Source organism: Cyrtonyx montezumae, unplaced genomic scaffold (genome assembly GCF_038088225.1).
Source record: "Cyrtonyx montezumae isolate F1298 unplaced genomic scaffold, pur_monq_1.0 scaffold_18, whole genome shotgun sequence".
Taxonomy (NCBI): Eukaryota; Metazoa; Chordata; class Aves; order Galliformes; family Odontophoridae; genus Cyrtonyx; species Cyrtonyx montezumae.
In genome coordinates this window covers 2243075-2270321 of record NW_027071914.1, presented here as the reverse complement: position 1 = coordinate 2270321, position 27247 = coordinate 2243075, and the positions used below count along the sequence as shown (strand labels likewise).

At 43.2% G+C, this 27247-nt stretch overlaps 1 protein-coding gene across 4 annotated transcripts; it reads left to right on the top strand.

Moving 5' to 3' along the window:
* The first annotated feature begins 1557 nt into the window (after nt 1–1557).
* On the top strand, nt 1558–26729 carry MATR3 (matrin 3). 4 transcript variants are annotated; one of them, XM_065734455.1, is made up of 15 exons: nt 1558–1676; nt 8756–9834; nt 14383–14444; nt 15067–15108; nt 15442–15545; nt 16517–16569; nt 17037–17162; nt 17747–17872; nt 18081–18251; nt 19441–19572; nt 20507–20550; nt 20977–21367; nt 22982–23375; nt 23967–24088; nt 25632–26729. In XM_065734455.1, exons 2-15 carry the CDS (start codon nt 8944–8946, stop codon nt 25680–25682), a joined length of 2709 nt encoding a protein of 902 aa, XP_065590527.1. In that variant the 5' UTR covers nt 1558–1676; nt 8756–8943; the 3' UTR covers nt 25683–26729. The 4 variants fall into 4 exon arrangements, with proteins under 4 accessions (XP_065590527.1, XP_065590529.1, XP_065590531.1 ...); XM_065734457.1 differs by lacking the exon at nt 1558–1676 and having other exon boundaries at nt 8093–9834; XM_065734459.1 differs by lacking the exons at nt 1558–1676; nt 8756–9834 and adding an exon at nt 9912–11280.
* Nucleotides 26730–27247: the final 518 nt, after the last annotated feature.

The following is a 27247-nucleotide window of genomic DNA, read 5'->3' as shown; positions in this document are numbered from 1 at the left end:
TCACTCCTTTGTGCGCTCTCGTTGCAGGCACGTGGCCGTGCGAGCCGGCGGAACAAGCTGTCGGTGCTGCTCTGGAGGTCCCACGTGGACGGGTTTGTGCAGGGGAAGCTCGGATCCCGCAGGACCCGGCCGTCCCCAGTGGAAGTAGCGCTGCACGCGAGGTACAGCGAGGGCTGCACAATCTGATGGTGGTTAAGCCACGCGCACTGCTAGTTCTAAGCTGTGTTGTTTTCCTTGGCCTCTTTATTAAACTTACTTAAACTCGGTTACTGTTGTTTTTATTGTGTCGTAAGGCGGTCGGATGTGGGAGGATTAGTGCTATTAAACGCAGCCCAGGGAGGCAGGAGGGAACGCAGTGCCCGGTGCCCCGCCGTGCGCACACGCTTCCCTCCATAGCTTCTGCAGGGAGATCTGTGCCACGGTTTCCTTCTGTCCTCCTGTGCTGCCGTGAGTTCAGAGAAACGTGCTTAATTCAGAAGGGCGGAACTGGGAAGGGGGTGTCACCGTAGTGCTGTCCCGTCTCAATCCAGCACGCCGAGCAGAGTCCCACTCCTGATGTTATTTCTGGAACTTGGCAAAAAAAAAAAAAAATCTGCTCTTGCCCAGAGAAAGCATGAGCTATGTGGACAAGGAACACGTGCTGGCTGGCTTCTTTCCTTGAAAAGCTGTTTCTACAGTAATGGACTAATATAAAGCCTATGACTTTGAGGGCTGGGTGTGCTCCAGCACAAAAGGCAGCAGGGCACAGAGAGGGTTCGTTGGGGTGACCTCGGAGCTCACCCACTGCTGGCAGCAGTGCTTGGGGTGCGCCGCAGGGCTCTGCCCAGCAAAGGGAATGGAGATAGCCCCCTAGTTTGCTGCCCATGGGTTCTGGAGTCAAGTCAGGTACGTGCACAGAGCCGTTTTTATTCTGAGCTCCTCGCCATCGCTCCTGGGCACTTTCACACTGTTTCAATGTGAAAGCAGCCCCGCCGTTACTGCTTCCCCGGGCGGAGGGAAATCCGTCCGTCCCACGAGGACTGAGCTCCAACAGCGCACGGCGAGATGGAGTTGGAAACGCCGACAGCGGACGGTTCCAAGCGATAAACGCTCCCATCGTTTTGGGCCTCGGGGCAGCGGAGGGCGGCAGCGAGCAGCGCACTTCCCGCTGTCAGCACGAGGTGGCAATGTCGGCCGGGCCGAGCACCGTCGGTTTGTGGCTGTTTTTCCCTTTGCCAGAACGTTCTAACGGACCGAGCGCGGTCTGGAGCTCGTTCTGACAGACGCCTCCGCGCAGGTAACGGCTCCGTCCTGCCGGGCGCCGGGCCTAGGAGCGGCGGGACTATGGGCGGCCGCGGCCCGCGGCAGGTAACGGCGGAGCGCGGCCGCGGGGCGGAGGGAGGAGGAGGAGGAGGAGGAGGAGGAGGAGGAGGAGGAGGAGGGCGGGCGCGAACCCGCAGTCCCGCGGCCGGGGGCGGAGAGGCGCGCGGCCAAGCCCCGCCCCGGCGGCGGCCATGAGGCGAGGAGCGGCGGAGCTGCGGCGTTCTCGCGAGAGCTGGGCGAGCGGCCTCCGCTTCTCGCGAGAGCCGGGCCGGCGGCGCCTCCTCCCTCAGCCCGGCCACATCCCCACGGGCGGAGCGGGGCGGCCGGCGAGCGGAGCGGTGCGGTGCGGAGCGGAGCAGCGGGGCGGCCGCCGGGCACGTGAGCGGGGGGGGGCAGCGGGCGAGCGGGGGGGACGCGCGCGGGGTCGCGCAGCCGCTTCTCTCTGTCCCTCCCCCACCGCCGGCGCGACGGCGAACGGGAGGCGCCGCCGCGGCCCGCAGGTAGGAGCGGTGCCGCCGCGTGCAGGGCCGCGGCCGCCGCTCTGAGGGAGGGAGAGAAGGACGGGGAGGGGGGAGGGAGAGGGCGGGAGGGACCGTTAGGAGCCGCGGCGGGGGAGGGGAGCGGGCCCGGTGCGAGGCCGCCACGCGCATGCGCTCCCCCCCACCCCTCGGGGCCGCTCGCGGCGCCCCCGCCCGGCCCGGCCCGGCCGAACAAAGCCGCGGCTTTCGGAGCGCCGCTGCCGGCGGCCCGATCCTGCACAGCTTATGAACGAGCTAGGCCGTAGGAGGGGGACGGAAGCGCTCTTTCTATTCACTTTCTATTCAGTTTCACTTTCATGTCATTGTGGCCGCGGTTACAGATCGCCGCGGCGGCGTTGCGCCGGTAACGCGCGGTCCTTGCACGGCTTGTGCTGAACGATGCGTACAACGAGCGGAAAAACCCAGCGCGCTCTGTGAGCACCGGCTGCGCCCGCGGAGCCTTGTGCTGAGGAGTGCAAGCTGAAAAATCCATCCCAACTCTGTGGCTTTTTTCCTTGCGGTGCCTTTGGGAAGAAAATCCAGTGCTGTTCTCAGCAACCGAGTAGGGCTCTCCCTTCCATCCGTCTTTCAGTTCTTTGCGGCGTAGGGCTGCAGCTCGGTGGGTGGCGTCCCCTCCCCCCCCCCCCCCCCCCCCCCCCAGGGCTGAGCACGGCACTGCTTCTGCCGGATGCACGCTGCATGGTCCCGCAGGTCTCTGCCTTTGTACTGCTGAGGAGCACTGTTCAATCCTCCTGGACGTTGGAGCGTAATGTGTTAAAAGTCATAACATATCGAAGCTTCGTTTCTTCTGAAGGTAACAAACCATATGTTAACATTTTTGATGTGTTATTCCCAAGCTAGTGAACTTTTGTCTTGGAGTTGTATTTGGAAATGCAGAAATTCATGAGCGAATTATATGGAATAATGAAACGTGAGCAAAGGTGCTGGCATCAGAGCCCCACACAGATGCGTACTTGGTGCCCCTGTCCTTTGTCGTGTGCTAGGCAGGGAGTTGAAAACAGAGTAAGAACACATTTTCTTCTTTTTTGAGAAGAAGGATCTCTTGTTTGTGATCCTGATGTTGCTTGCAGTGTCGTTTGTGTGTCTGTTTTAGAGAAGCTCCCTGAAGTTGCTGTGTTCTGAAAACTTCAGTCCCTGGTGTTTGTGCTTGCCCAGGTGTTCATAAAAATGCTCATGAATTCAGTGAGAAAAAGTAAATACTGGGTGCTGCCGTTCTCTGGCATGCACACATACTGAGCTGAATGCTGAGACAGCTCTAAGATAGCTGTTGTAAGCAAAGCTGCAGAGAAACGTTTTTATTTCGGCTTGTTAATTTATGAACGAATTGGTGTAGCCTCCTAGCTGCTGGCATTTTTTCCTCAGTGCTCTAAGTCAGCAAGTCTTAACACCAAATACCCCCTGTATTTCAGAGCTGATGTATTATGTGGGGTTCTCCATGCCGTGTTGTGCAGCCAGAACTTGAGCAGCAGGGATTTCCTTTGGGCCCACATGCAGCCTGCAGCTAGGATCCATCTCTGGCATCGGGAGCAGGGTTCTGCTTGGGAAGGAGTGCACTTTTATTCCAGTTGCTGAGATGCCTGCAGGCAGGCTTGTGCTTGCTTATTAGTCAGAAGGCTTTTTAATTGCTTAACGGAGCAACATACAGAAGTTGTAAATGAAAAAAAGAAGAGTTCTCTGTTAGGATGCTGCTCTCATTCTGTGGTCTGGTCTGTCTTCAGATCGTTCTGTATGATCTGTTTCCTTTGAATAGGAAATGTTGGTATGTGCCTTGCCTGCAAGAGATCTCCAAAGCTGACATGAATGAACAGATGCTGACTCCTTTGGCAAGTGCACGGACACATGGCCATTACTAGAAGAGTTTCCCAGCTGTGATCTGATGGCTCTGCAGAACTCCACTGCTGGCGGAGCACTTCTGTGGAGCATGTGTAGCTCGTGGCTTCATGGAGCTTGGCACGGTGCTGGTGCCTGAATGCTGATCTGCAGCAGGGTGGGTGCCTGGTGTTAGTTGCAGTGGATGTGCAGGCTGTAGGAAGGAGTGCGTGGAAGCTGTGCAGGTATTGCTGTGGCTATAGAGCAGTCAGTGCACACGATGGCTTTTATTCTGTGTTTTCTTGGCCACTTGTGTTTCTGTTTCCCAAAATACACTTTTTCTCTCTCCTTTACTCTTCCTCTGCTGTACCAGGGGTCTTTGTTTGCTTCTGTCCTTTCTGTAGAGGAGTAAGTGCACTCTACAGCTTTATACAGAAAGAGATGCTTGACTTGATGAAACTGTATTGAGCAGAAAGAAGAACTCAGCATCTTGTGTTCATAGTGCTCTCAGGTGTTAGAGATTATGTCAGTTCTTCAGGATGTCTTAACTGCTGAAGTCATTAATTTCCCATTTATAAACAAGTCTTTTTGTTGTAATTCTTCTCTGTTCTGAAGCAGCCTTCTGCTACAGTAAGTTCAGATCTCAGGTCTGCTCCTCTGATCAGGTAACTCACTGAGATGTAGCTCCACTTAATCCTAAGGAATGAAACAGTTTGTGGAATGGCTGTGTGACCTGTTTGGCAGAGCGTGTGCCTACCATGGCCCAGGTGCTGCTGGAGCTGTTTGAGGTCAAAACCTTTGAAGATCCTTCAGCATGAAGTGTTGTTTCCTTGCCTGCAGTGCTCTGTATACTGGTGTCTGAAAGGGGTGAATAATTTGTATGTTCTGCATATGAAGCTGCTGGCCACTTTGTTCTTCTTCTTTCAGCTTTGGAAGAACAGTGGCCTTTTATTGTCTGAGTTGAAATGATCCTGCCGGCCTGAAATGCAGTGCTTTGGTCGTTCAGCACCCAGAAAACATCTGCTTCCCATTTCCTTGCAGGTTCTTGTTTCCACTGCTGTTATTTTGCAGAGCAGTGGGGAGAGCTGTCAGTGTAAATGTGTAACTTTGACTTCCAAATCTCTCCTGCAGGTAACCTTCCATGCCACGATGCATTGCAGATGGTTATGCTGAGAAGTGTTTGAGTTCCTCCTGGGTAGAGCAGGTTGCAGAGCACATCGCTGCACTGCGAGTAGCACGGCGGGGGGGGGAGATCTGTGCACCTTGCTCTGGAAGGAGAGGATTTGGGAGGGGAACTTCTGAGGCTTTGGTTTCAAAGCTGTGTGGTCCTCAAACTGCTGTGCAAACAGAGGGTGCATTTTTCAGCTTGTAAATTATTTCACAGATTTATTAAGGGTGGAATTGCTCAAAGCGTGTTGATTTTCATCAAATTTTGTGGGTTTTTTTAAGTGAAAGTGAAACTGAATAGAAAGTGAACATTTTTGATACCTTTCTATGAACAGCAGGAGAAAAACGGGTATAAGATGTGTTCTAAGAAATGAAAGAATTTAGGGTAAAAAGTGCATATATGCACAGCAGAGAAACAGCAGCAGGAGGAATAGGCAGCGACGGCAGCACGTGGTGCTCCTCAGGTGGTGATTTGAGGTGGCTGCTGGATTTTGGACCTGGGGATCAAACTGTCAGAAACAAAAGTCATTTACGTGGAACAAGAACTCAGTGTTATTGAGGGTAGTCAGTTTTCCACAAAAAGCAGTGTCCTTCTGTAGTGTCTGAGCAGCCCTTGCGGCCTTAGTTTGGCCTTCATGTGGCAGCTGTGCACTCCATAGGACTCAAATTCCTTGCTTTTGTTGTCTGCCTTCACAGAAAGCTCTTGTGCAACTTTCAGATGCAGTGTTTTATCATTGCCCATGTTTGTCTGGAAATCAACAGATTAACATTTTGGCTTTAAACTTACTCCAAGATAGCTTCATATGATGTGTTTTCAAATCCTGCTATATCCAAATTTCTGACCACAGATCTTAAAAAAAATCTATATTTGAAAACCTGTCTGTTCCTGGAGTAGCTGAAATTACGGGAAGAACAATTAGCACAGCACTTCCTACTGAGCCAAATCTTATCTGGATCTGTAGATGGCTTTGTTCAGTCGTACTGTCTTGTCGACTCAGTTGATGGCACACTTACTTAAAAGCCAGCAGAGCTCGGCCGCGGGGAGCTTGTCTCTGTTGGATGCTGACATGAAGTCGTGCATCAGCAGCCAGTGCACAAACCTGACCACGTGGGAGTTAAAATTCTTCCGTCCAAGGTTTAGAGTTCTTCCCCCTCCTTAATTTGTTGTCTAATCCAGATCTGGACAAATGAGAGTGTTTATGGGTAGAGTGCAGCAGAGGTAAGAAGAATGATATGTGGAATAGTGATTTATCTCACAAGGGTTAACTCTGGGTAAACAACCCACGTGAATTTCTCTAAGGACAGCACAGATTTTCCCGGCTCGCTGCTCAGCACACCAGCTGCTAAGGACAGGATCTTAGCAGCACACGGGTGTCCTGGTGTTCTTTGTGCTTTTCCATAAGGTTGTCTCTGTTTCTTCGTCTCATTGTCCCCTCATCTTCCTGTTTTAATTTCTCTCTTGCTTGTTTCTTCCTTCTGCGGGGCTTTGCGGCAGCACGGTGTGGATGTGCAGCCCTGTGGTCCAAGCCCGGCGTGCAGTGAGGCTCGCAGCCCGGTTCCCCCCAGGCTGGGCTGCTGGGTTTTGTCCTCTGCTAATCTCCGCAGAGCAGCGGACAATGAGCTGCCCATTGAAAATCGTGACGAGAGGATTAGCGAGCATCTGTTGGTAGAGAGGGTTATTTTGGAAAGTGGAGAACTTTCCTGATGGAGCGAAATCCTGCCTTGTGCGAGTCCTTTAAGAGCGGGACCCGCCGTGCCTTTCCTGGCCACGTGGCTGCGGGCTGCATCCTGGGAGGGCCTGCTTTGTAAAGCTCTGTGCAGCCCCTGACCTGATGGAGAAACTCCACTTTGCGTTCACACCGCTCTGAGTGCGTGAAAGAAAGAGAAGGAAATTTTTACAGTCCTCACCCCATTTCTGTGTGAGCTGTTTGAACAGTACCAACTGTATGTGAGCCGAAATGTGACACCAGATGCACATGACTGTTTTCTCATTTGAATGATTCTTGATTTTTTTTTTTATCAGTTCGTAAGTACTTTCAGCAGTACTCAGCATGTTCAGCCTGTCCTGGCTCAGCATTTGCTGCTGCCCTCCCCGCTCCTGTTTCACTGTTCCCCTCTGCAGCTTTCTGCAGTGCTTTTGTGTCTTCTCCCTCAGATACTATGAAACCTTTTCATCCCATGTTTCCCAGTCTCAGCAACTCCAAAATATGTGGATTTGAAACGTGCAGGTGAAATCCAAGTTTAAACGTGCCAACAACAAAATGTGCAGGAATTCGTGTGAAGCGGTTGCTTTTCAGAGTTGCAATCCTGGGCGCATTGTGTTTCTCTTGTAGGATTTATTATTTTTCTCCATGTAATATGAGAAGGAAATGGGAAGTACTTTACAGCTTAACCAGAAAAAAGTGGAAAAGCTTTGTGTGTTGCTGGAAGGGGGCTCTGATCCGAGGAGGCAGCTGGGGTAGAGGCACTCGTGTAACCCTGACCTTTTTTCTTGTTTCCAGCGCAAGAGAAATTGCCTTCTGCGCAACTGGACTCTTCAAGGGAAAATCTTTGCTTTCATTTTGTCCTTTCCATTCCTCCTTGAACGTGCCTGTTCCTAGAAGCTGGTTTTGTTTGGAGCTGTGCAGTTTCTGCCTGCTTCTGCAAGCCATAAATAGCTGAGTAGCAGTGCAAAAGCAAAATGTCTCTGCAGAGATTTGAAAGGACTTCACTGCACTGGGGTGCAAGACCAGCGTGTCCCCTGTGGAATGCTTTCATGTGTGTCAAGTTGCTTTATATTTTGTATGTGCATCCCAAGGCAGAAGGAGTATGGGAGAAAAGTATTACACTTTAGTTCTGCTCTGCATTAAAAAATAATAATTCCAAAAGATACCCATTGCTGTTACAAACCTTAGAGTAAATGCAGTTAAGTCAGGTTTTTAAGCATGAGGTCCGGATGTCTGTGGGACATAGGGCAGGTAAGCATCTCTCCTTAGCGCTGGCTTAGGATCTTTAACTGCCACGTGTGTCACAGTGTCAGAAGTGCCAGGAGCGAAGCAGAGCAGCAGTGTGCCGCTAAGAGCTGTGGCTGCTGCTGCCTGGCAGGGCTGGCTGGGGCTGAGTGCCATCGACTGACTCCCAGGGTCTCTTTCTGCAGGTTTTCCTTGGGCTCCCAGCCCAGAACTAAGCCTGACCTTGCTTAGCTTGAGGTCTGAAGGTGCAGGCTGATGTCACAGCTGCAATATAACACAGTAAAGATCCACTTCCTATGTGCTGCTATCTGTGTAACTGCAATTTGAGCAAGAGGTCTTATTTACTTCCTGCAAAATGTGAAACTTGTTTTTCTTGTTCACATCTATCTTCACATCAGTAATGTGATTTTTTTAACTGCATAAAGATTGAAATATTGTGGTTGGTCTTGTTTACCAGATCTTACAGCAGAAACTTGTTACCCAAACTTCAATTACTTTTAACTTCCTTTCGTCCTATTCTGTGATGGTATAGGTTTCATTTTCAAGTATGTGTTACATGTCAAAGTCATCTCAGATTCTGTGCACTGAAGGTTTTTTTATGGTCTTCTCAGAGTGTAGTGTAGTACAGCAGTGCAGGTTATAAACAAAACCATAAAACAGAGATCAGGGCTCATATGCTAGTAAACTTTAGATGCTTTCAGACATCCCAAACTTCTCAAATTCACTTGTCTTCAGTAAGAAAGCAGTTGTTTGGTTTGTTTGTTTTTGTTGGTTTTTTGTAGAAGAGTGGTAGTATGTACAGGAAACTGCTGTATTTTTATCTGAAACAATATATGTAGGTTCTGGGTACATCTTGTATCTGTTTTATTATATAATGAAAGCCTTATAAGATTGAGATCTTTAATGTTTTAGATCGACATGATGCATAAGTTTAAAACTGCATCTGTTTAAAGGGATTTATGACTAAAACTGCTTGTTTTTCTACAGAATTGTCTGGTGTTTCTCAGCTTGAAGAAGATCTGCAGTCATTATTGATCCTCTTTCTTGGCGTTACCATTTTCGAAGTGAAGTTTGCCTAGCTTTCTAGTGTGAGCTTTCTTTTCAGCCATCTTAAACCAAACCACACAAACAAACAAAGATTTTGATCCGTAAAGTAGACAAGCTATAGTTCTACAATGTCCAAGTCATTCCAGCAGTCATCTCTGAGTAGGGATTCGCAAGGTCATGGGCGTGAGCTCTCTGCAGGAATAGGCCTTCTTGCTGCTGCTACCCAGTCTTTAAATATGCCAGCATCTCTTGGAAGGATGAACCAGGGTACTGCACGCCTTGCTAGCTTAATGAATCTTGGAATGAGTTCTTCATTGAACCAACAAGGATCTCATAGTGCACTGTCTTCTGGTAGTACCTCTTCCCATAATTTGCAGTCTATATTTAACATTGGAAGTAGAGGTCCGCTCCCTTTGTCTTCTCAGCACCGTGGAGATGCAGACCAGGCCACTAATATTTTGGCCAGCTTTGGTCTGTCCTCTAGAGACTTAGATGAACTGAGTCGCTATCCCGAGGACAAGATTACTCCTGAAAACTTGCCTCAGATCCTTCTACAACTTAAAAGGAGGAGAGCTGAAGAAGGTTATGGTAGAGATGGCAGATCATCCACACGGGAACCACCGTACAGAGTACCTAGGGATGATTGGGAAGAAAAAAGGCATTTTAGAAGAGATAGCTTTGATGATCGTGGTCCTAGTCTCAACCCGGTAGTTGACTATGACCATGGAAGTCGTTCTCAAGAATCTGGTTATTATGACAGAATGGATTATGAAGATGACAGATTGAGAGATGGAGAAAGGTGTAGGGATGAATCTTTCTATGGTGAGACTTCGCATAACTATCATAAATTTGACAGTGAGTATGAGAGAATGGGTCGTGGCCCTGGTCCCGAGAGATCTCTCTTTGAGAAAAAGAGAGGTGCTCCTCCAAATAGCAATATTGAAGACTTCCATGGATTCTTACCGAAGGGTTATCCCCATCTGTGCTCTATATGTGATATGCCAGTTCATTCTAATAAGGTGAGTTACGCACCAGATACTTCTATTTTCCTTTACGTTGTAGTATCTGTTCTGTTTTTACCTATTTCTTTAATTATTTCTATAGCCTGGTTACTTTTGAAATGATCTGAAAGTTGGTTTGAGAGTGAAAAAGGCACTTGGTTTATTTACAAGTTATTGTTAACAAACGTTGTAAACCAGGGCTTTACATTAATGTATTTTGTTTGCCCAGATTGCTTAACTTCCAGTCCAGCAGCTATCATCTACTGGAATATCTTATTTATATTTTACATCTACATGTTCTCTTAACCACAAACATCCAGCATTTAAGCAGTTTTTGGGTGGGCTTTTTGTTGGTTTGGGTTTTTTTGCAGTGTATCTACTGTGCCCTTCAGGAAGCTAGTTTCAGCTCTCCTCCACATCTGTCTTGATTGCTGATTTATATGTAGTTAAGATGCGTTCTTGCACAGTTCTGCTTTTTCCCTGTCCAAAAGGAAAGAGTTAATGTAGAGCCCTGGAACTTATTTGCAAAAGTTTAAAAATAAATAAATGAAAATAAGTCACATTTTAGATTAGCTCATTCTTGCCTTTTTAATTTCACTTTAACACTCTATCTCATACTATGGCTGAAATTTGTCGTCATTTTTCTCCTTTTTCACAACTTTCTTAGACACTTCAAACTCACTTTTTATTGTCCCATGTTGCATCTATCCCTGTAGACTCTCCCAGCAGTCAGTGTGCTGCTGCAGTATCTGCTCTGTGTTCCTAGTAGTGTTCTGTACTTGGCTCGCAGGTGGAGTGGGTCTTCGGGTATGTTCAGTTAGGCTGAGGCTTCCCTCTTAGTTTATCCACGAGTGGTTCAGCTCTCTGCAGTGGTAGCACTTGACTCAAAATGCCCTGTTTATTCAGTTATTCAGACGGTGTTTTCAGAGCCTTCTCACTTTCAGCTTTTCCAATTTGACTCATCTTGCTGATTTTCAGGATGCTAGGCAATTTAATTGGCTAATTGGCAAATACAGCACCCCTCTTGTCATAATTAGTTGCTTATTAGCCTTCAATTGAAAATGTAGTACGTGCCATTGCTGTGAAATTGGTACCATGTGGAATTACTGTTACTAACCGTTTCTTTACAGTTACCTCTCAAAGTGCTGCTCTGTACATCTGATCTTGTTGACACGTGTGAGTTGCCCTGTCCCTGCCGGGAGGTGATCAAGATGCTTTAGAGCACGTGCTGTACTACTCCAATTGATCTGACACTTTACAAACTTGTTTTGCTTTAATTACTGTATGCAAATTAATCACAGCAGTATGGGTTTCTTGTCTCCATGCTTTCAAGACACTCATTTTTGAAAAAGGTTTGAATATGAACAGTTGACATGCCACACTCAGTTGTGTAAAAAGGACTTCATTTGGTTAGATTGAGAACATAAGCTTCTGAGGCCCTTGGAGATGGCAACCAGTACTCCTGTAAGTAGGGTTCTTTTTGGCGTTTATTCTTTGTTTGCTTTGGTGTGAAGGTCTGCTTAAATAAAGGCTATCCAACCTGAAGTATCTTTCCAAGTACAAGAAAGACCAAATTCTTTTGACAGTGTAACTTAAGTGACTGACTCCTTCTATGACAGCAAACCCATCTTTTTTAGTAACACGTTTGGCTTGAGCTGCTGAGAACACCACTAAATGTTTGAGATTGGATCTTCTGTTTCTTATGACCCAAGTTTGGGTTTTATTTCTGTTTCAGAAATCATGTTACGGATTTTTTCTCTTTCTCTCCTTCTTTCCTCCACTTTGCATACCTAACATTACAGAGTTTGCTATTCTGTATCTCCCACAAAATTAAATCAAGTAGGACTTTTGAAGTAATCTCATTTGAACCAGAATGTATGGAAAGCGGAAAGGGAATGCTTTTCTTAGCTAGGACAATATAAACTTACTACTACAATATCAAAATCTCACTTTCCCAACCCCAGATAAAAATACCACAGCATATAAAACTAGACGTAGTGTATGATAATGCAGTGTATATGCTTTGGCCCAAGGAGACAGGCAGCTAACCTTGGTAGAGTTCAGCCCAGCAGGCTAGTCCTCCTTTTTCTCTGTTAGTGCTGTTCAATTGCTTCATTAATTTGTTGCGTACAGATTCTGATCCAGTGTGTTTTATCTAATTAGGAAGTAAGTTTAGCCCTTGTTTTTCAGGCATTTTGTCCATCTTGATCCCCTTGTCAAGAAGGGGGTGTTAAATACACGGGGACTGCTTTCCCTGCAAACAAAGAAGCTGGTGCTATATGAGCAGATGAGTTTGGAGGTTGAGCGCTTGAAACTGTGATAGATCTCAGAGGGGAAACATGGCTGTGTCCCTAATAAAGCAGTATCTAAAATTAGGTGCTTAAGTTTGGCCTTCTTTTCTAGAGAACAGCGTGTCCTCTTGCTTGCATCAGTTGAGGGAGAAGTAGTCTCTGTTTTAATAAAGTTGATTGAGAATTTCTTTAGCTTAACATGAATGCCCAGAATTAATTAGTGTCTGTAAATACCTAGGGCCCTGAAACCTCAGACAAGTGGCACCTCAGAGTGGGTCTGGGGAGAGAGTGAAGTGATGTGTAGATTCAGAACTGTATTTAATAAAAACTTAATAACATAGTTGGGCCACTGTTGCTCTGAAAGCTTTCCCTGGGGGGGACAAGCCCTGCTTTATACATCAGGTCTCTCCCCTCCTTTTTTTTTTTTAGTTTGCAGATAGCTTCAGTGTCAGTTTATGATAATCTTCAAGTACGTGTTAGGACAGCTTCAGGGGTGTGTTACTCTTCAGAATTGGCCACTGAGGCTTCACATTTGTGCAGCTGAATTCAGAAGGGTGTTAGTGTTAGAAGAGCTGCTTTCTGTATCATGGCACTAAGGCTTGTTATTGGCTTTAAATCAGGAGAACCTTTGCTTTAAAGTAGTGAGTGTTTCACAGAGAGCAGGCTTGCTTGTGGGGCTTTGTGGCTTCAGTTTGCATCCTGATTGCAGGCGTATTTGCTGATTTACAGTTGCAGAGCCTGCATCTTGTGTGGCTAACAAGAGAAGGTGCTCATTTTATACCTCGATTTTAAAAGTAAAAACTACATCCTGCTCCATGTTCTCTTCTGTGTATCATGGAGTGTAATAATGCAGTGTGCCTCGCTGCAGCGGGAGCAGGGCTGTACTGTGATGGAAGCAAAAAAAGCAGGGAAGGCCAGGGCCTGGGAGATGGTTTGCCAGTGCTGAGCAGATACATGCCTGAATAAAAGTTGTATAAAACAGTCAGCCAATGCAGTATATGTGTTTACATCTGCAAGTGCAGCTGGTGAAAACAGTCAGTTTTTAAACTGTGCCCCCTGAAGATCTAATTATTTTCCCCTGCGTTGCTCCCTGTGGATGTAGAGCTGTCCTGCCCCATCCACCTGCTGCTGGACCCTGTTTTGCTGAGCAGCAGCAGGTTGGAAGTAAGGCTGTGTTGTGTAGCAGTGAAACTTAAGTTCTGTCACTGAGTACAGCACACGCTAGAGTTGCTGTTGTAAGGATGCTGGGGTGTGATGGTCAGACTCTGCAGAGTCCCTGTGCCTTCTCTGGTCTTGACATAAAAAAAAAAAAAAGAGGGAGGTGAACTCCTTTCATAACCAGGATAATATGCAGAGAAGTAGAGAGCTTCGTTCCTTTCTAGTGTTAAAGCCAGAACCAGAAGGAATTTTACATTTCTTACACACCAATGACCCTCTAGCTAATGTAAAGATGCTAGTAGGAGGAGAAGAGCTCAGGTAGCCTGGAGGGTCCAGCTACTGCACTTTCTTGGCCGAGGTGCTGGCTCTTCTCTAGCAGCTTCAGTAATTGCATGGTTACCCTTTATGCTGCTGATGTCTCCCAGCTCTTGCTCTGTATGCAATGGATATTTCCACTATCAACTTCACTGTGATGCTAAGGTAATCTGATGTAATTCCAGTATTCCTCCTTTGTGTCATCCTGATTAGATCCCCTGTTTTTCTTGACTGTTCCCCTGAAATGCTCATAATTTTTTATATTTGATGTGTAGTTGTAGTTTGTCCTAGCTATGCACTTTCATTTTATAGTCTTTCCTTTCTGAATTCCTTGCAGTTTCTTGGTTCCTTCTTGGTTTTGAAAACTTGAATCTGTAGTCCGCATTTATCTTTGAAAATCTGAGGAATGAAGCAGAGAGAGTAGAGGAAATTCTAAAAATACTACAAAAATAAAAAATATAAAAAAAATATTAAAAGTCTCAGCACCTACTTCTGCAAGTCAGAATGGCAGCAATACACGTGTAAGCTGGTGCAGTTACCCCTGCAAGCTTCACGTGTTTGAGGCAGGATCAAGCCCAAAGATTGCAGGGCATCTTTCACCTGATACCTTTCCACCCAAGGCAGGGCTTGAGAAGTAGCTCCAGTTTCAGTGTGTCTTCAGAACACTAAAACAGCATTTCAATATCTATACATGAATCCTAGATACTTCAGAAAAGAAGGCAGTACGCTACAGCAGTGTGATGTTGCTAGCAATAGCTTGCCGTGTGTGGCTTTTAACTTGTAGTTATTTACTTTGCTGCAGGAGTGGAATCACCACATCAATGGAGCGACTCACGGCCGGCGCTGTCAGCTGCTGCTGGAAATGTATGAATGTGAAGTACAGTAAACATTCTCGTGGTGTGAGGGCAGTAGAAGTAACCTTCACCTGTGATGCTCAGAGCAAACTCAGTTTCCTGAGTTTGTTCTGACCTGCTGTGTGTTGCAGGGAATAAAGATATGCTACTTTAGTGCATTTTCAGGACACAGGAGTGCTGGAGTTTTAATTCTGAGTCCTACTGATGTTTTAAATGCCTCTGAGGGCGGGGACTGTACCTCCCTGGGCAGCCCATTCTGATGCTGCACTGCCCTCCTGTGAAGGAGCATCCTGGTGCCCAGGCTCAGCCTCCTGTTGCACCTTGAGGCCATTTGTTTGCACTTGCAAATCTGCTGAACTTGGTTTTTAGTTTTTTACCAATTGGGTTTGTGCCAAGATGCATATTTTTTAAAACAAACTTGTTCTTTGTGAATTATAGTGTAAATCAACAGCCACGTCCCTTTGAGTGTAGGAAGTTTCTCAAAGACTAGCACTCCCTTTTGCAATTGGATACTGCTGTTCATGTAACATGTGAAGTATTGCAGCCTATATGAAAACAGGTATAAAAATGACTATGTAGTGAGATTGGATTTTTCTTACCTTTATTCCTTGTTTGTTTGTTTTCTCTTTAAGATATCCAGAATGGAACCCTGACAGTGATTCAGGACATGGAATGTAAGTAATGAATGCTGGACAGAAGGTGTGCTATTCTTCTGCTGGTTTAAGCAGTATGCTACTAAACAAAGCTGCATAGTTTGGGCTGCTGCTTAATCTAAATGCTTTAAAGTAGTTTTTAAAGCTATTATTATTATTTGAGACTTTTTTTTAATATTTAATAAGGAATAACATCCCTTCTTTAAAAGGGTAACTCCTTATTGTTTGTACTAGATGATGAGCAGGAGTAAAAGCAGCTCAAGTTGATTTGTGCTTGGATAAGCATCGGGAATTGGATGGTTGGAGGAAAAAGGCTTCACAGTTTTTGTTGTAATTGTTTTTCCCTTTTTTTAGGGGCGATCCCTTTATGTTGCAGCAGTCCACAAACCCTGCACCGGGAATTCTGGGACCCCCCCCACCTCCATTCCACCTGGGAGGGCCTCCTGTTGGGCCAAGAGGTAATGCTGGCAGGCACCAGACTGGATGTCCTTTTCTGAAACATCACCTCGGGAATTACTGGACTTCAGTCACCTTTTTCCTGAAGCTTTGTATGAGATCAAGATACTTCAGCAGTAGTTAGTGTGTGGTCCCAGCAGTAGCACCAGCTGTTCCACACGCTATGCTCAGGGTTTTAGTTGCTTTTATTTGAAAAACAAACAAAATCCCCTGCTTCTACCAGGCTTGAGTTCTTGATTTTTTTCTTGTTTTAATTTCTGCTCTTTGTTTTAGAACTACAAAGCAATGCTCTCACTTATCAGAGGGGTGGAACTAAAATACTTATCACAAATGTTCTGCGCCATAAATACTTTGTTTCCGTGCTTTCACCTTTCTCCCCTCTCCCAACTGCTGGACACATTATTATGGGTTTATTTTTTCAGCTGTTGGATTAATCAGCCAACACATGCTTTGGGGTCTTACATGCTTTCCTGTGTAGCAATCTGTTGCACATCTGGTTTGCTACCTTTTTCAGGTTCTCACCTGAAGGTTCTCACCTGAAGTTGTTATTGAAAAGTTGAAAATCAGGTTCTCACCTGAAGTTGTTATTGCTTACTTTGTAAATGACTCGAGTGCGTAAAAAGCAAAATGAATTAATTTATCTAATTCTGACTGATTGAACATCTTTCAGGTGCTTTAGAGGAATCTTTGAACAATAAATGCTTTAGTAGTTAATGTCACTACAGTAGTATTGTAGACTTTTCAATACATCTCAAACTTGATTTTTGAAACATACGAGATTAACAGCCTTTTTAGACTCAGTAATACTCATTTATCAATTAGTAATGCTACTTAAATGGCCTTTTAAAATGTGATGTAATTCTGTTTTAGTATTGCAAGTTCTCTTCAGAACTTCTGAAGAAGCAAAAGCAGCATGTTAATAGCAGCTTTGTGAGTTGAACTAAGCTTGCTCTTTTTTTTTAATTCCTTGAAGGAGCTGGAAATGGAAATATGCAAGGGCCGAGACACATGCAGAAGGGCAGAGTGGTTAGTATTACATGCATTTAAAATCTCTGAAGGGCGTGAGTATTTGTTTGCAAATACCTTTCTTTTTTTAATAAGATGCATTGTTTTTTGGATTTTTTTTAATGAATGGAGTGTTGTTAAAATAGTAAGACTGAGATTTTTCTGCAGAAATTCTGCAGCCTTGGGATGAGACTGTTGTTTCACTTTGCCATATACTCTACAAAATGCTTGTTTCAAAAATGTGTAAGCTCTGCATGTTCTCTTACGAAGAAGATAGGAGACAGTCTTCTTTCTGTATAACTGTCACAGCAGGCATCTTCCTCTGAGAACCCTTGCAGATTCTTTACCTTTTTTGTGTGTCTAGTTTTGATTACTAATTAAGACTTTTATTTAATAATTACAAAAAAAAAACCCGATCCTTAAAGATTTTATTTTAGGATTAGTTGGTGTGTGCGTTGTATATGATACGTGTACCTGGTCTTCAATAGGAAACGAGCAGAGTTGTTCACATCATGGATTTCCAGAGGGGGAAGAACTTGAGATACCAGTTGCTTCAGCTTGTTGAACCATTTGGAATCATTACAAATCACCTGATTCTGAACAAAATCAACGAGGTAAGATGGGGCCCTTCATTAGTGCTGGTGGAACTGCTTGGTTTCTTTGGTAAGCTTACTGTCTGAGCTGACATTTTGGTAAGAGGATATGTTTGGCTGCAGAGCCAGATTACACATCACCAAGCTCACGTGTGAAGGGAAGGGTTTCTTTTTACAAACTCTGTAGCACTGCATTTCAACTGGAATATAGTGAAGAATCCTTCTAGCTGGTGATTTCCATCTTTCTTGAAAATAGACTGTTTGCAAATTAATTTTGTGTTTTAATATCTTTGAAAACTTGGTCTTAGATTATAGAGTGTCACATTTTGAAGGGAGGAAAAAGCCAGTGTACTTTCACAGAGGTGAAAAAGCATGAAAGGAGTGCAGGATGCAGTTGAATGTTCTGAATCCAAATCTAAAATGTTCTGTTCATTCACATGAAGAATGTGAAATTCATGCTGAGTTCTGTGGGCCAGTCAGTGTTAGAGCCAGAAGGCAATTTTTGGTTTTGATGTAAACATTTTTGAGAAAGCAAAGAAGACCTGGAGAGCTTAAACAAAAATAATTTCTTGAAAGTGTGGTGCTTAATCTCTATATGTTTTCAGGCATTTATTGAAATGTCGACCACTGAAGATGCTCAGGCTGCAGTGGAGTACTACTCAACAACCCCTGCGCTGGTATTTGGCAAACCAGTCAGAGTCCACTTGTCACAGAAGTACAAAAGAATAAAGGTGAAATATTTCTGCTTATTTAATGCTATTTCAGTCGGAGGCAGTGATTGTTACCAGGCCTTCACGTTTATATTGTTACTATATGTCATTCTCAGCTCTATCAGGTTATTCAAGGGCTGTCATTTACATACTTGCTTTAAGTGGTATAGTGTTAAGTATACTTCATACAGTATCTGCTCTGAACAGTGCATTCCCTCTGTAATTTTAGAAACCTGAAGGTAAACCTGACCAAAAAACGGAGCCACCAAAACCAGAACTTGGTCGTGTGATTCACCTCAGCAATTTACCTCACTCGGGGTACTCTGATAACGCCGTACTCAAACTGGCAGAACCGTACGGGAAGATTAAGAACTACATACTCATGAGGATGAAGAGTCAGGTAACTGGTCATAGGAACTTAGTATGTGTGACAAGTGGATGTGTTTGTAGGCTGCTTTTGTAGCATAGATATGGATATTGTGTAGGTGGTGTGCTGTTTATCTCACCGTGTAACATCACTGTAATGTGAGCTGCTTTAAAAAAAGAAAAAGGAAAAAAGAGACAAGTAAAAGCAGACCTTAGCTATCAAGTATGTTCAGCATTCAGACCTCGTGTATATCTCAAGGCATTTTGAACCTTTTTTAAGGCTAAAGAAACAGTGCCTGTGAAATGTTAATTACCATCTTCTGCTGTTAGACGTTTCTTTCGCTTCGTCATTCGTTCTTTAAGCAGAAGCAGTCCCTTGGCTCTCTCAAAAAGAAGATAGTGCACATGTGTAGTAAAACTCTTTGTATACATGTGTGTGACCTCCATGTGTACACAAGAATTTTAAGTATTTAGCAAAACTGAAAAAATGTTTGGAACTTTCCTGGTTGTTTTTGTCACCTTCAGTTAGATAGGAAGAGACTGGTTTTCTTTTCCAGAGATGAGTTCTTGAATTGCAAAATGCCACGCTCATGTTATGGAGTCAAAAACGATTAGTATCTGTTGTATGACCTCTAAGATGTGCTCCCTCACCTTATTGCAGTGGAGGAACAGAAGAACCTTGCTCTGTTTGGTGCAGAAGCAGCTTTCTTCTATCTGCAGATGATGTGCTTTTTTAAAAGCTTGTTTGGCAAACATAGTGTGTACACTTGGTTCATGGAGGGGCACCTCACGAAGCAGGACTTCTTTTTCTGGGCCAATGTCTGCTTTTTTTATTCTTTAAAGAGAAGTCTGATACAGAATTACAACTTCTTCAGTACCTCAAAACTCCCAGACACTTCAGCACCAAGTAAATGAAAGGGGTGCTTTTTTGGTTGAGTTGTATTTCACTTTCTGGAAACTTTTTTTTTCCAGATTACTTAAATACCTGATATTTATTTTATAAACTTTCTGGAGGGCAGATGTTACTGAATTCAAAAGCAAGGTTATGTAGAACACTTCATCAAATACTAAGATGTGCAGCTAGTTTTGAGGGCTTGGATAGAGCCACGTCTCATAATTTGGTTTCAGCCTTTTGAAATGCTATGTTCGAAGTTAAATAGCTTTGCCAGTGGAAGTGTTGTGTATTTTGTCATAATTTATGATGTGTACTTCAATCTTTTCAGGCTTTCATTGAAATGGAGACCAGAGAAGATGCTTTAGCCATGGTTGAGCACTGTGCCAACAAAGCTCTTTGGTTCCAAGGCAGATGTGTGAAAGTGGATCTATCTGAAAAATACAAGAAATTGGTGTTAAGGGTAAGTTGTATTTTTTTAGCTGCGCACTGCTTTCTAGTTGTTGGTGGAGGTGTAAATTGAGTAGAAGACACCTCTTGCTTCTTGAGAATTCAGTGCAGCTTTGAAAATTCATTATAATTGATTTCTTTTTACTTAAGAGATACATAGCAGGAGTGTGGTGTTTTGAGGTGTACAACAGAATGAAGTGTTCTCCTTTCAGATTGAAAAATTAAAAATCAAATTTCAAAGTAATCTGTGTAGCTCTTAACTAAACATTCTGTTCAAACATTCTCTCATGTCATTTTTCTCATCCTTTGCAAATGATCTGTGATTTTTAGAATGGCAGGCTTGGTGGTAGAACTATGTATTACAAGGCTTCATCAAGCTGTGTGATTAACAGCATGTTTAAATAAGGGCTCTTTCTTGTGGAGTATGGAGAAGTCTTACTGTCGCTTGTGACTGTGCACCAAAAAATGAATGCTGTGACAAATTCAAATGCTTTGCCAGTGCATCAACTTGTGCGTTATTAACACGGGAGGAGTGGAATTTCCTACTCAGTAGCTCCTAAAATAAGCAAAGTGTTGTGAGTGTTCAGCTTTCTGTGTAGCCCACTCCTAATGGTAGTGGAAAGGTTAGACTGGCTGACTTGGACTGTTGCTTGCAGCATGCTGAATCAGCACATAAACAAGAGATTCTGTGTATGATCTTCTGAAGCAGTCTGTCCTCTTTTTATGCTGAGTAATAGAGTTTTGGTGAAGACGGGGTTTCTAGATCAGTGAGGTACTGTAACAGTTTAGCAGTTCATCTATGCTATCTGGGCATTGTAGAGGAGTACTTGGATAAATTTAATTGGTAGTGCTTGCCTAGATTAACTCAGATCAGACAGAACAGTGTTTCAGCATTTCTATCAATGATACTTCGCTGTGACTTAAGACTTTTCTTCTTTTAATTTTAGATTCCAAACAAAGGAGTTGAACTTCTGAAAAAGGATAAAACTAGGTAACTGCCTACTATTAAAACATCATTGTTTAAAAGGAAATATGAAAATACCTTACCCAAAGCATAGAAGTTGAACAAAAGTAGTCTAGCAAGCTCTGAGATTATCATGTTGTTTATGTGCTAAGATTAACTGTTTTTAATATGGTACCTATCCTTTTCCTTTAATGAGAGAGATTTCACAGCCTCCCCAGGCTGCTCAGGAAATGTGCTGCAGTCCTTAATTATCCTTGCCTTCCTGCAGTTTAAACCCCTGTGCAGTTGTCCTGTCTTGTAAAGACAGTTCCTCCTTGCAGCACTCCCGTGCTCAAAGAATGGCATTCTGTTTCCATCAGGTTTCCATTTTCTCAGCTAAACAAACACAGTTCTCAGGCTTTTAGTCATTACTGGATGCTCTTCAGATTCAAAGCAAGTGTTCTTTCTTTACAGAAAGAGAACATATTCTCCAGACAGTAAAGACTCTCCAAGTGATAAGAAGTCTAAGACTGATGCTACTCAGAAACCTGAAAGTGGCAGCGTAGAAGATAAAGCAAAAGAGGAGAAGCAAGATGATACTGCTGAACCATCGGGCACTAAAACCAGTGAGCAGGCAGACCAAGATGAGCCTAGTTTGCTCCTTGAATCCGAGGATGAGCTTTTAGTGGATGAGGAAGAAGCAGCAGCACTGTTGGAAAGTGGCAGCTCAGCAGGAGATGATGCGGATGTTGCCAATTTAACTGACGTGACTACTGAAGAAAAAAAGGACCCAGCTGATGATGTGACCGTAAAAACCGAGGGAAATGTTGTGGCCAATCCAGCAGCAAAGAAAAAACTTAAAAAGGTAATCATACTGCAAGCTACTTGAGTCTAGAAAACTCTTTAATTTGAGTAGTGCACCACAGTATTCTATTTCACATCTTTTTCTGTGGGTCTTTAAAGCATGTGCATGTCACAGCTGTTTGAAGAGAGTCACAACAGGTGTAAAAGCTTCTATGAAGAAAGAAGATCCCATTGGATGCATCTTGCACATGAAATCAGTTATAAATGAGTGTTTCCATTTTTGACAGAAGCCCCTAACTTGAGCGTTTCCACCCATGTTATTTCCTGGGGTTTTTCCTACCTGTCTTTGCTCCCCTCTTAACTAACGTTAAGCAGCCAGGAGCTATTTCTCCCTGACAGCCTGTCTGTAATTTTTCTTCTGAGCACTGAGCAGAACAGTGACATATGGTTGAGTGGATCATAAGAGACTTGAGGCTGTTTTAGTCTTGAACAAAATTGTGTGAGTATCTGCTAATTATGCTGAGCCACCAAGGCAGGCAAGGCCATTTGGGTTAGCCAAGGCCATTTCCCACTGAGAAGTAAAAAAAAAGTGTAGTTTTATGGTCTGCGCAGTCATGTGCTTCTTGCAGTGAACTTAATTTTTCTCACCAGATGATCATTCTCTCATAGTTTGTCCTACCAGCTGCTTTTTTTCTTTTTTTAAATCGTACTTGGTAACGTGGAGTAGGATGCAAAATGTTTTGTAAAACGTTATTGACTGGAATGCTATTTGGTTATTTTTTCTTTTTGGTAGGAAGGGGAGGGAGGGAGGTGAGGCATATTTATATTTCCTGCTGTTAAATGAATGCAGTGTGCATTGTTTTCAGGCCTGGGGAATCCTTCTGTCAGGAAGGTAGCTGCACAGTGCTGGGGTTAATGTTGCTGATGTAAGTGGCAGTGACTGTTTCTTGTCACGTGGCTGTATATCAGCACAAGGCATCTCAAAACCCAAACTTCTTTCCTTGAAGAACTGAACTCCTAGAGCACAGATAGAAAGCTAATGCTGCTTCTCTATTATTCATGATTGCTGTTAATTAGGTGGAAAAGTGATGTCTCCATATCAGTGGGAATGTTACAAGAACTCTGGTTTCAGTCAGTTCCACGGTCCATTCATGGAGCTGGCTTTTAAGAGACCTTCACAGCTTTTTGTTTGTTTTTAATGGGGAAGCTCCAAGCTTTCCACTGCTTGAAAGAGAGCTCTTAGTATTCCTATTTATGAACTTTCATACTTCCATACTATTTTAGTGGGTATATGATGATTCTGGTAAGATTCTACCTTTCATGCAAGCTTGAGTTTGAGGATCGTATGGGATTGTTTCAAGTAAAAACTGCATTCTAAAATGACATTCACTTAATTAAAAAAAATTAACATTAGAGGGACTTTCAAAGTAACAAATTTTAAAAAAAAAAAAGGTTATCAAGACAAAGGTGACACTGATGTGATAAAGCAGTGGACACTCGCAGTGCTAAAATGTTCTTTCCAAATTGAACACCTGACTCTGGCACAGCGGAGTACTTTGTTAAAGAACCTGTGACAGTTCTGCATGTCTGGTACCGTCCTGAACGAGCGAGCTCAGGGCGGATTGAGGGAGGCCGTTCCCAGTGAGGTGACTTAAGGAAAACGTTTTCTCAACAGCGATACGTGGGTGGCTTTCCGCGGAGCATGGAGGGCTTTGTCACTCTAGATGAGGTTGGTGATGAAGAAGACTCAGATCATCAGAAGCTTCGGAAGTCGGGTTTGGCAGTAAAATCTGCTGCCAAAAATGACGATAGTTTGGCAGAAATCAAAGTAGACAAGATTGAGGAGCCAGAGCAGGAAAATGAAACGTTAGAAAATGGTACCAAGACTGAAGATAATCTGAAGGCTGAAGCTGTGGAAGCCTCTGATACCACAACAGCGCAAGATCCTGAGAAAAGTGCTCACGAAAATGTAGACACCCAGGATGAGCAGGAAACAAAGAATGCCCAAGAGAAAGCTCTTATTCCAGATGAATTTAGGATTGGGCCATACCAGCCAAACGTCCCTGTTGGTAAGGCTGTTTTCATGTCCTTTCAAATATGTCTCTATACATCACAGTAGCATTTCTCATTCCATTTGGCTTTTATTTCTGGCAGTGCGTTACCTCTGAGCCTTTCATTTTAGGGCTCTCCATTCTTCTCTTCTTCACTCCTCCCCTACCTCTACTATTCTTTTTTTTTTCCCTTCATTTTCATAAAGTTTTCCATAACACTTTCCTTAGGCAGAAATGAAATTGGGAGAGGTATGTTTCAGCAACACTGATTCAATTAATAGCGCAAATCACGGTAGTGGTGTTAGCTTAGGTCCATACTGACTGCTCAGAACGCACAAACTGATCTCAGAGCACTATTAGTTCTTTTGAAGGAATCAATAAAATGGACCCTTAAACTGAAAGGTTGTTTAAAAAAAAAAGCCTGCACATTTTTTAGCTATTATTGTAGGCCCCTGGCTTGAGTAAACTAAACCAAAGAATTCTGAAGACAAAGCAGCTTTTATTGTAAAGTGGATTATGGTTTAAGATTTAGCTTGAAATGACATATGACATGAAAAAAATGATGTAGAGTAGTTCTCTTAGTTTATTTTGTGGTGTTTACTTCTCTAGGTGTGAATTATGTGGTACCCAAAACAGGGTTTTATTGCAAATTGTGTTCCCTGTTCTACACAAATGAAGATGTTGCAAAAAAGACCCATTGCAGCAGCCTTCCTCATTATCAAAAGTTGAAGGTAAGGCAAAAACTTGTTCATTTTAAGTGGCGTGATTCTTTCCTTGGGGAATAGATCTGAATGAGAAGCTTCCAGGCAGCTGAAATTGGCTTATTCTATAACTTCTAACTCAAACTACACCTCTAAAACGTCATCTTTTGAAAAAAGTACCCAGGATACACATTGTAAAAGAGGGGCTCCAGCAGGTTTTTGGTTTTTTTTTTTTTGAAAACTTGGATTAAAGAGGGCATTTCTGATTGGAGCAGAGGCCAGCCTTAATGTTAGTGGCACGAAGTGCATACTGGTGACTCGTATCTTCTCCAGTTGGCCCTTTGAGAGTATTTTTACCTGGTCAACAGACCTTAAGATGAACTTTTTTTTTTTTGTTAAAAGTTCATATTTGCAACTTCTGATTTTGTGAGCATGTTTGACAGTTTCTAATTGGATGAGGTATCACATGATTGCATGGCATGAATGGTAGTGCTGCTGCTGCTGCTATATTTTTGTGTACTGTGAGCTGCTTTTAAATACCACTTCCCAGAAAGGGAAGTTCTAAACTAGACTCTAATAATGCAGTATTCACATCATTTGATTTCTTATCGGTTGATTACTGAGCTGAAAGCAAAGCCCATGGATCCTAGAGAAAGGAAGAAGGTGGTATCTCAGACCTGGAAACGTTTGCTTTCTCCTGTGCAATGCTAGGCAATCCAAAAACAAGGACAGGGCTATGCACTCAGAAGGCAGGTGGCAGAATCAAATGTCACAAAGCAAATAACATTGTCAAGAAGTAGATGAAAAAGCCAGCTACCATGCAGAATCCAGTAGTGAGAGAAACCCACCTCATTCATCACCCATAGCTTTTTTTTCTTTTGTTTTTTTTTTGTTTTTTTTTCCCTCCCATTTGAGGTACCTGATTTGGGGATGTCAAAGACTTGGTGTAAATGGGGAAGTGGGGCAAATGATCCTGAGACTTGTTAGCAATTTACTAACTTTGATACTTAAATGAAACTGGATTTGCTTTTTCCGTGGCACAAATAGAAAGTGGGCTGCTCTAGAGTGCCTTGTAATTGTGTGTGTTTTAGACCTGGGGAGAGAAGAGGGAAAAGCAGCTTTTTATTTCACAGTGGCAAAGCACTTTGCTAGCTGGGAGTCAGAGCGATACTAAATTCATCAAAGTTCTGACATCTCCCTTCTCTAGAGAGGGGAGATAACCAATTTCAACCAGGTAAGTGGTACAGCTGCAGTCATAAATCCATGGTGACGTGGAAGTAACTCCCTTAGCTTGCCAGCCTGTTGGGAAGGCCAAGTAGATGTTTGCAGCAGTGCCCTTCAGGTGTCTGCTGCTGGTGAGCTGTGTGCTCAGTGCTGGAATGGTAATGTAGCTTCAGAGGAGCTCTGCTTCATTTCTTCACCTGGAGAAGTGCCAGTCTGGTTTGTTAGGACCTTTGCAGTCGATGTTTATAGAGCTTTACAGAGGGAAAATGGGGTTAATCTTTATGATCTTAATGTTGTGACTGTGAGAAACTCTGAATATATCCAAAATATGGTTGATTTCTTTCAACAGAAAATTCTGGATAAAATGGCAGAAGACTACAGGCAGAAGAAAGAAGCGTAAAAAGAAGGAAGGATGTAAGGAAAACAGTGGCTTTGTTCTTAACGTTAATCTTTTTTTTTAAGCAGTACAAGTAGTAGATGGAAATACTGTATTCTTTTTTTTGTTTTAGTGAGATACAGTAGACGTTATAGGTCTGTTCATGTGTTCAGTGTTGTAGCAAAAAGCATAAGCAGTTAAGTTAATGAAAAAAAATTTGTTCTTAATGTGGGAATGGCAACGAGTTTTCATTTTGACACTGAGCTATTAATGAAAAAGTCTTGCATCCTTGTGGAAAGCTCATCTGTGGCAAGAAAATTTCCTTGAAGTGAAATTTACTACTTTCAAGCTTCAAAAATTCATCTTTCCATTCTCAATAAAAAGTAAAAAGTAACACTGTATTTTTATTTCATCTAGAACATTCCGTATTTCAGTCTGAGCCTAGCAGGTACTTAATTTGGAGTGTAAGGCTGTCATTGCATTTCACTTTTGAAAAGTCTTTAAATGTAAGTTGCATTTTTAAATGTTGAATTGCAGTTTCTTTTAATGTCATTGTTGTTATATAGCAATAGGAAAACTAGTGATTAGTCAGCTTTACAACTTTGTGATTTTTTTTCCTAAGCTCTTGATAGACTTTCCTATTCAGCTATACCTTGTATTTTTAGTGAAAAGTAAATGCCCATTCTCCTTTGACCAGTATTATTTCCTCGAGCTCTTCCTGCTTTTACTTGAATCTTGCAGCTGTCGTATACCTCTGCTATATTCAAAAGCAGCATTTGAGTCCTGAAATGTAAAACACAAACACAACAACAAAAAAAGCTACAAAAAAAGCAGTATCTTTATATTCTTCACATGTAATTTTTCATACCTGCATTTTAAAACTGTTTTTGTTGATCTGGTTTTGTCAAGAATCTTTTAGAACTGTGCTCTTAATGTACCTGCACATGTGATATGTGAACAGGAATTTGCATGTGTAACCTGTGTTTATCCGTAGTTTTCGTTATTTACTGCTTCTTTGTGAATTCAGGTTACTAAAGTGATTTACCAATAAACAAAGCTAGGCAACAGTAACTGGTACAGATGTTTGGCATGTTAACCATCGTGTTCACTGAGCTCCTGAATCCCTTGTTTGTGATACCACGCTGAAACTCTGGCTGTCCTGAAATTGCATGCCTTAACCCCTGTGATTTAGAAGCTTCCTAAATAACCTCTTTCTCTTTTCTAAAACTTCTTCCATTTCCAAACAAATTAAAATATCACTTGATAAAACACTGGTAGGTATACTCTGCTGACACTTTTATTTCTCAACCTTTATGCTACTCTCACCAAAATTCAAGTTCAACCCACATCATGTTCATGTGGGTAAAAATGAGTCGGGGTGGTTATTGCAGCCCAAAACTCTTGACCAGTGGGGATTCTCCAGTGCTAAGAGTTTCTTCAGTGCTCATTTTTTTGAATGTAGGAGCTGAACCCTTAAGTAGTTAAAATAAATGCATCTAGCAGATGTGATGGTATACTTTGTGAAATTAAAATCTTGATAACTAGTCTCCTCTGATGGCACTTTTTGCTGTTGGATCCTCACAAAAGAA

Bases quoted from the DNA above. Each gene is read 5' to 3' on its own strand.
- MATR3 (XM_065734455.1), top strand. From the start codon at position 8,944: ATGTCCAAGTCATTCCAGCAGTCATCTCTGAGTAGGGATTCGCAAGGT. The intron at 15,109-15,441 runs GTAAGTAATGAA...CCCTTTTTTTAG, and splicing joins AGTGATTCAGGACATGGAAT to GGGCGATCCCTTTATGTTGC. The intron at 23,376-23,966 runs GTAAGGCTGTTT...TTACTTCTCTAG, and splicing joins CCAGCCAAACGTCCCTGTTG to GTGTGAATTATGTGGTACCC.